The sequence below is a fragment of the Bidens hawaiensis genome, unplaced genomic scaffold (genome assembly GCF_021521415.1).
Source record: "Bidens hawaiensis isolate Kalapana, Puna unplaced genomic scaffold, B.hawaiensis_p1.1 tig00019639_1, whole genome shotgun sequence".
Lineage (NCBI taxonomy): Eukaryota > Viridiplantae > Streptophyta > Magnoliopsida > Asterales > Asteraceae > Bidens > Bidens hawaiensis.
Genome location: NW_027492978.1, coordinates 213095 through 222034, shown reverse-complemented (window position 1 = coordinate 222034; position 8940 = coordinate 213095). Strand labels below are relative to the sequence as shown.

Here is an 8940-nt window from a genome sequence, read left to right as displayed (position 1 = left end):
GTGATCACTTACTCGAGTTCTAGCGCACATACATCGAAAACCTTAGATAACCGTTTGCATTGCTCATCATGAAACATAACTTAAACACATAATCGCTTGCATAGCTTGTAAGTATACCATGATAAAACATTATTTAAGTACGTGTCCCTCGCCCCGAAAACAGTTTAAAAATAGTGAAAACAGTGAAAATAGGGGCTGTGAGACTCACCTGTGGTTCTTGTTAAGGGATTAATCGAGATTCGGGTTTTCTTGGTGTTGGCCTCGGAATCGAAGGTCTAGAATACGATTAAATAACAAGTATATATATTAAGATCAAGAAATAGGAGAATATAAGGGTTGGATAGTAGGTCTCAAGGTTATATTCTCGGCTTACCTAGTAACAGGATCGGAGCTGGAAACAACGGATGCTTGGGAGAGGATTAGTGCAAGTTTGTAGTTCTTTGAAGTGTGTTTTGGGTGATAATTTAGGTTACAAATTTATAGGCAAACTCAAGGGAACACAATCCCTTGCTTTAGGGGATTGAAATCTTTTCATATCTAGGGGTAATGATGATAAAGTATGGAAATTATTATTGTTTATTGTTTACTTAAAAGTGGAGGAGTGGACAAAAGATCTTGATTTGATTTGGACAGGACATGCAGGTCTGGGGTTGGTGAGAATAGGGTGGCTGACAGTTGACTTTTCATGTTACAGTGTGCTTTTTCAGGTACTTTTGTCAGTGTACAGTAAAAAAAAGTGGAAAATCTCTGAAACACGCTACTGTTTCCTTTTGGGCGGGAGTAATCTCCTTATGTCTGGAGAATAGACTGTTCTGTGCGCATCACTTTGTGCGCATAGCTTTCTGCGTGAAGGACATTTCTTTGCTGCGGGTAGGTGCGTAACCTTCTCGCAGTTAGGGATATTGAGTTTCATTTGTAGATTCTCCAAGTGGTCTTGGTATTTCAACATAGTGATCAGTCATGTTGAAGTCAATTCCATCTTGGAGCTTCAGACAAACTAGCTCTCAATGTTCCCGCCATGCGGGGAGGTTAGTTCCCTTCCGCACGCGCATAAACGATGTAGGATGCACCCGCCTTAGCATCATGCGGGATGGTCAACCCATAGACAACATAACGTTTAAGTTACATGAAAACATAAAGCCAAAACATTCACGCATGGCGCATATAACATATGCTCACGCTGGTTCTTAACATGGTGCGCTCGCGCAGGGCGCACATAACAAATGCACGCGCTGACTAACATGGCGCGCTCGCGCAGGGCGCACATAACAAATGCACGCGCTGACTAACATGGCGCGCTCGCGCAGGGCGCACATAACAAATGCACGCGCTGACTAACATGGCGCGCATCATATTTACAATCACCTAATTATTAGGTTGATTACTTAGTTTAAGGGATTGGGAATTTACCGGGTGTCACACGGTACGTGAACGATCTTCAGATATTGCACGTACTGTCAAGTTATAGTTATGAATATGAATGCCATGTATAATGTATGAATGATTGCTTGTTGGTACGTGAACGATCTTCGGATATTGCATGTACTGTCAAGTTATAATTATGAATATGAATGCTATTTATAATGTATGAATGATATGTATGTATGTTATGAATGAATGTAAGAGTTAGAAAGGTAGAAAAGGGACTGGACCCTAATAATATCCAAGGCAGAAAAGGGACCGAGCCCTTTAATAATATCGAGGCAGAAAAGGGACTGGACCCTAATAATATCCAAGGCAGAAAAAGGGACCGGACCCTAATAATATCTGAGGCAGAATAGAATAACGTAAAGTAGAAATCTGAATAAAGTATGAAGGTAAGTATATATATATATATATATATATATATATATATATACTATGAATGAAGTATAGAAGTATGAATGAAAGTATGTAAGTATGTATGTAATGTATGTATGTAATGTATGTTATGTGATTAACTAGAACTCACTCAGCGTAGCTGACTTTTAGTATGCACGCAGGTGAGTAGGATGAGACAGCTCGCTTAAGGGGAACATGTGGCATTGAATAAGAGGCTGGCATCTGAAGACTTAAGACGTTTAAGTTTAATGCTTTGGTTATTTTGAAAGACGAGAAGTTGTTTAAGACAAGTTATGGTTTGTTATAAAATGTTTTATGAAAGTTTTATATTCCGCGTAAAGTTTTAACTAACTCTGATATTAAGAACTGTGTTTATGAGTAAATCCAACGTCTAAAGTAGGGCACCGGTAAAGGGGTCTTACAATTTGATTGAGTGGGGTGTGTGATAAGAAAGTTCATTACATCCCCCCCCCCCCTCTTACAAAAGCCATGGAAATAGTGATATTGGTCACGACAAACTCCATTGATGGTTGGTCGCTCCAACTACCTTAATGATTCTGGTGAATTTTTATTGTCTAATTCAAATTGTATGAGCTCATATTGTTACATATAACTCATATTCCTTACTAGTCTACAGATAGCAATACCCTATTTGTTATTTATTGAATGCATACCAAGACATTTATTTGAGACTATGAAGTCATCCAAAAGTGACTTATTTGCCCGGATGATTCTGGGTATCCGAATTTCACTATTAAAAAGAACTAGTAATTTACCCGCGGTTTGTGCGGCTTCCAGGTGTTGAGTCGTTAACTCGACATGAATTCGGTCATTTTTGTGTTACATTCATTACAATACCATAACATAAACAAAAACAAAAACAAAAACAAAAAAAAATTAAAAATCAAAGAGGACTAATGAGGTGATGTCGGTCGGTAAAACTCGGGCATTGGTAAACTCCAAGCGGTGTCGGTCTCATACGTTGAGACGGTTAGTCTGTGCAAATTTGATGTGTTCCGGCATGTTCATTACGCTTTTGGTTACATTTGTTACGGTGACGGAACAAAAACAAACACAAACAATATAAATATTGATGTGGGCCAATAAGGTGACGTTTGTTGGTAAATCGAATGTTCGTAAAACCCGAGCAACGTCGGTCTCAGGCGTTGATGCGGGTGAGTCTACGTGAAGATTTCGATTTCCATGATCTTCGTTACGGTACCGTAACTAAAACAAAAAAATTCGTTCGGTTACGTTGGTTACGGTACCAGAAGTAAAACAAATAATATATATAAGTTGAGGTTGGCCTATGGGGTGACGTTGGTCTAACTCAGGCGTTGAGGCGGTTAGTCTACACAAATTCGGCCGGTTTCATCACATTCATTATGGTACCGAAACTAAAACAAAAGAGTTCGGTCGGTTAGCGTTACGTTTTGGTTGGTTTCGTCACATTCATTATGTTACCGAACCTAAAACAAAAGAGTTCTATCTATTAGCGTTATCTTTTTTGTTATGATACCAAAACATAACAAAATGATAAAAAAGAAAAACAAAACAAAAAGAGAAAACAAAAAGAAAAAAAAACAAAAAGAAAAAAGAAAAAAGAAAACAAATCAAAAAGAAAAAAACAAAAAATAGAAAAACCAAATAAATGGTCGGTGCGGCGCCAGATGTTTACTTCTATTAGATAATTGAAGCTAATTTAATTTTAACTAAAATAAATATTATCCTGTTAATATTTAAGTTTTGGTAAAGGTTGATATCTTCTAGAAGAATAATAGAACTATGAAAGCAAAGAATAAAATAATAAAAAAGTTAGAAATGCCAACATAATTATATGAATTGCTGAATTGGTAATAACTAGTGGAATTACCCTATGAGCGGGGGAGTTGGGTAGGTTTTGGTTTAGTGCGTTCCTCTATCGACACCCATTATAGCAACTGAAAAAGAAACGAAAATTTTTGTAAGGTTTTACACATACCGATAAGTATAAAGACTCAAAGACCTAGACGTCGTAAATGGTATATTCGGAATACTATTATGCTTCAATCATTTGACTTATTCCATTCCTAACAAAACTTTTGTCGTAGCGCTAAAGAAAAGAGACAATCATATTTGAGAAAATTTTAACAAAGCTTTTATGAAAGCATATATAAAAATAAACACGTTTCAAAGACACAGAGAACAACAAAATTAGTTTAAATTAATTTTTATAAGAGAAAAAAAAATCTTGAAACACAGCTTTAGAAAATAAAATAGAAAATACTAACAGTCATTGGATGGATGATATGGAAGTGTCTTTATTTACAAAGGGGTAAATTAAAAAAGAAATTTGATACAGTGTGAAAAAACAACATTAATAATACATGAAGTGCTTAAGAACCATATATTTTTCTTCATAACTGAAAAATAAATAGAGCGGTCGAGAATACTAGAGATAGACAAAAACATGTTTTAGAAACTTGTAACCTGTGTCTAAGAGATAGTAGTAGTAGAATGGTGTCTTATTAGACCATGTATAGTGATTTGGTGAGAGAGTTGTGGGTGGCGTTTCAGCCCAAAACTCTCTCCTACCCCCCCCCCCCCCCAGGTTATGTACATAACTTTGAAAGATGTGGCGTTGTAGGTTGTTTGTGAGAGACAGAAGGGGAAAGGGATGGAGGATAATAATGATTACATGAGAGTTATGGGTTTTTATTACTTTACTACCTTTTATAAAACTCTCTTAACGCTAACTGAACCGTCAAGTGCGCAAAACGCATAAGTGTGAAAAGTTTTAACTACGTATAGTCTTAAAAGTAAACTAGCATCTCACAGTTAATTTAATATTTATACATTAACTTCCCCGTGTTAATATATAGATATAATTTTCCAGCCACCCAACTTTAGCATTTAGTTGTTTTAATCATTTTTTTATAACACATGATTACTTTAGTACTGTAACATATGTATGATTTTATAATGCATTTTTTTTAACACAAATAATATTATATTAAAACTAGAAACAAATATAAGAAAATCATATCCTATTTTTCTATTAAAATATAATCTTTATGAACACATGTCAAGTTTACGTTGCTTCTCATGATTAAAATCCTGCTAAACTTTTTAACTTTGTCTACCCATGAAACATAGCACGACGGATCTAAAATATGATTTGACCCTCAGCCACTCTTCAATCGGTCGTCCTTTATGATATTAAAGATATGATTAATAATGGCGAAATCATTTTGTTAATTTTGTAAATTCGAAGTTAATCAGCCCTCCTCATCTGGTTTAATATGTATTATTATTGTTCCCAACGCGTTTTCATGTTTTGAAAATGATTCATGATATCTTCAATCTCGACTTTCAAAAGCACATCTTTTCAATATAACAAATGCAAGCATCATTCATATAGTGGATTGAAGCCTTGAAGTCTTGAAATAATCAAAGAAAGAGTTGACCGTCAGTTATTGTTGCATGGTTGAAGCCTTGAGGTGATGTTTGAAGCCTTGAAGTGAACTGCCGAATAGTCGAAGACGAGTAGACAGCGTCTAGACTCTGGACGATAGAAACGGAAATTGGTCATTCTTTTTGTTTTTTAAATTTAATTTTTTAGGTATTATGTTTAGTTAAGAATGTTAATTGGATTGGGCTTACTCACCATGAATATATTGACATTTAATGTTCGTTAATAATTTTGTTTTAGTTTTCTTAAAGCTATCTATATTTTATAATTTATAAAAAAATATATTTTATAAAAAATTTACATTACTAAAAGAATTTTAACTAAATTTTGCATAATCAATGGGCTCGAATGTTTTTTTAAAAATGATATTGGGTGCATTCGTCGAAAGAGAATAAGTTCGCTCGTTAAGTCGATACTATAGTTTATATATAAAACCGTAAAAAGACCAAGTTCGGCCGAACATTGTGTTTTCTATGTGGCTCCGCACTGGTTAGGATTGCTATCTTTGACATTCCTAAGTATATATATATATATGTCCATGTTCGGTTCGCTAGCATCAACCGAAACTATGCCAAATTAACACCATTGGTACCCCCTGGTTAAGTCTATATATTGGCACACCTTGTTGAGTGATTGAGTCTATTAAGGTTACTAAAAAAAATCATGCACTAGATATGATACTGTTTTTAAACTATTACTCCTCAGTCCTCACCATAGAAACCATAAATCAATCCCAAATCCAAAATTATTTATCTTGACATTTTGATTCTCCAACTTTCTATCACTTGTCCGACCCGGGTGTGTGCAAGAGAGCAAGAGCTTCACCTGCATGCAACTTTGTTGAGAACCTCATCTTCCTGACCTCTTCATAGGTGGTGGGGACATACTGCCGCGGATGGTCATCGTCCACCAGTTCTGGTGGCGCTACCACCGTCTCTCTTGGTCCCAAAAGGAACGACGCAATCGACACTCGTATCTTAGCTTCTTTGCATTGCACCCTGTGTTTCACATTACAAAACCTCCCATTGCTCCACACCTTCAAGTACAACCAAACACCATATTCTCAACATTGATCAAGCAAAAAAAACTTGAAATAGGTTGTATGAAAACAAACCGTTGCTAGGTCACCAAGGTTAACAAGAAGGGTGTTAGGCCATGGATCAACGGGGATGAATTCTTCGGACTTGTTCATGACTTCCAAACCACCGACGCCTTCATCATCTTGGAGGATGGTGAGGAAACCCGAGTCTGTGTGTAATTGGACACCGGAGGATCCAACGCTTTCAGGGGTGAACTGGTATTGGTTTATTCTGAATTGACATGGCCAATTGTCAAATACTGCATTTTCACTTTTCACTCCTAAACCTTCAACAAGCTTATTTCCAATACTTATAAAAAGCTTGTGTACTGCTTCGGCGTATCTCATAATTGTGTCTCTGTTATAAAAAGAAAACGAAACAACAAAAGCGAAAAATAATTATTCTTAAAGTACATAGTTATGACTTATGAGATATGTTAACCTTTAGCCGGGCATTTACGTTTACTTACGAGTTACGATCATAGAACATAATGCACAATTCTATACATGAAAATGATTGTTTAAACAGCTCGTGACTCGGAATTTAATAAAAAGTAGCTCGATTGAAGTTGTCAAGAAAACATACGAGCTGAGCTCAATTGGCTCGTTTAAATTTCAAGCCGAGCTCGAGCCATACGTGATACGCCCGCTTTTCTTGTTTGGCTTATTTAAATCAAGTAGGTTGCTTAAGAAACACATTGCCTGTTATATATTCATATGTAAAATTAACAATTTTCTATTGTAACGATAAAAATAATCGAGTTGGGTTGGGTTTTACTTGAGCTTCGATTGAACTCAAACTTCGGCTTGTTAAAGTTTTTGAGTCGAGCCAAGTTGACAAAATTAACTTCAAGCCCGAACTCAAACTAGAGTCTAGAGTTAAGGTGGCTCGCTTGTTAAGCATATGCATACTTAAGTACCGATAAACCACGAGTAGTATTAGCAATACTAAAGTAATATATAATATGAATATTGTGTATAGGAATTGTAATTTTCTTATATTATGCGTACTGTTTAGTATATATATATATATAAAACTCTTAACACAACAATTGGTGTAGAGAATTCACATTAACAAGTACGGTGCAAACGAGCCGAGCCTGAGTTCGACTAGGCTCGTTTAACTTACGCAGAGCTCAAGCTCGGCACGTTTAGATCTTCATTACTAAAGCTCAAGCTCGGCTCGTGAGTAGGTCTTCAAGTTCGAGCTCGGGTCGGGCCAAACTCGTTTACTCTTTATTACTTAATTGTTATACATTATAATTATTTTTTTTTTCAATTACAATTTTATATATAACATAATATATATTATTTAGTTATTTTTTCATAACTATATGTATATTTATTAAATTTAGGCTCATGAAAAAGCTTGACTGAGCCGAGCTTTAACATATTTTTCACGAGCTGATCTCGAGTAGCTTGGCTAGTTTACACCCCAAACTTCGAGCCCGAACTCAAGATAGAGCATATACATACTTAGATATATACAGCAGTTTAAAACTTTAAATCATTAAATAAAACTTTTTTTAACGGTAAAAATTAAAAAAAAAAATTAATAGTAGCCAACGACAAACAGTCAAACACTTTCTATATCCACGTGTCACATAGAGAAAAGAAAACCGTTGACTGAAATCCACGGTCAACGGTACTGATCGTTACTAAAATCTACCTTTTATGTGGCGATAGATCCAACTGAGAACAGAAGCTGTCGACGTCAGCAGGAGATGCCATATCGTACACTCCTAGGGCTTCGTACAGAGGATTTATGGGCGTGGGGGCCACATAGCCGCTGCCGGTGATGACGTGGAGGTTCCGGCGCTTGATCTCCTCCGGCAGGTCGAAGAGAGACCGGACGACGGCCTTCATGTCGGACATGAGAGCCGCCGGAAGGACGTGGTGGAAGTTGAGCAGCCGGAAACAGCCCCAGTCTTCACTTGCTGCGATCAGTTTCGATGATTCGTTGGGGAAATTGAGATAATCGATCACCGGAATATTACCCTGGGCGGACATTTTTGTGTGTTGATTGATAACTTGCGTAGAGAAGTAGTACTTTTATTAAAGTGGTGTAAAGTGAGCTGTTTTCAAGCGAACTGAAACTCATTTTAATATAAACAGATTCCTTTAAATAAGAAAGTAAGTAAATTTTACACGTCCATGAGGTGGGCAAATAATCTGGTTAACTGAACTGATTTGAAAATTAAACTGAAATCAAAACGGTTTGAAACCGATTATGTAGAAACCGGAAGGGCCGGCCTAAGGGTGTGGCAGGGTAGTCGACCGCCACATGCCCAACACCCAGCTAGGCCCAAATTTTTTATTTTTATTTATATGTATTTTTATTAATGTTTCAACACAATTACATAACCACTAACTTAGTCAAGTGGCAAAAAGATATGACCTCTAATCAAGAGCTTGTGAGTTCCTGTCTTATTTGAGACATTTTTATGTTTATTTTTATACAAAACTTATTAAACAACTCAAATTATAACCAAGTAAGTTCACTTAAAATTAAATTGTTTAAACTTTAAACCCAACAAAATGTTCGTTTTACTTAAGGTACAAAAAAATTTCGCCTTTGGTCTAAAAAAAT

General features: G+C 36.1%; 1 protein-coding gene across 1 annotated transcript; it reads right to left on the bottom strand.

The window, feature by feature from the left end:
- Window positions 1–5926: 5926 nt before the first annotated feature.
- LOC143558733 (2-oxoglutarate-dependent dioxygenase DAO-like) lies at window positions 5927–8413 on the bottom strand. Its single transcript, XM_077047512.1, has 3 exons — window positions 8020–8413; window positions 6387–6708; window positions 5927–6308 (listed from the first exon to the last, which is right to left on the bottom strand). Exons 1-3 carry the CDS (start codon window positions 8358–8360, stop codon window positions 6054–6056), a joined length of 918 nt encoding a protein of 305 aa, XP_076903627.1. The 5' UTR covers window positions 8361–8413; the 3' UTR covers window positions 5927–6053.
- Window positions 8414–8940: the final 527 nt, after the last annotated feature.

Bases quoted from the DNA above. Each gene is read 5' to 3' on its own strand.
- LOC143558733 (XM_077047512.1), bottom strand. From the start codon at position 8,360: ATGTCCGCCCAGGGTAATATTCCGGTGATCGATTATCTCAATTTCCCC. The intron at 6,709-8,019 runs GTAGATTTTAGT...TTTTTATAACAG, and splicing joins GATCTATCGCCACATAAAAG to AGACACAATTATGAGATACG. The intron at 6,309-6,386 runs GTTTGTTTTCAT...TTGTACTTGAAG, and splicing joins ACCTTGGTGACCTAGCAACG to GTGTGGAGCAATGGGAGGTT.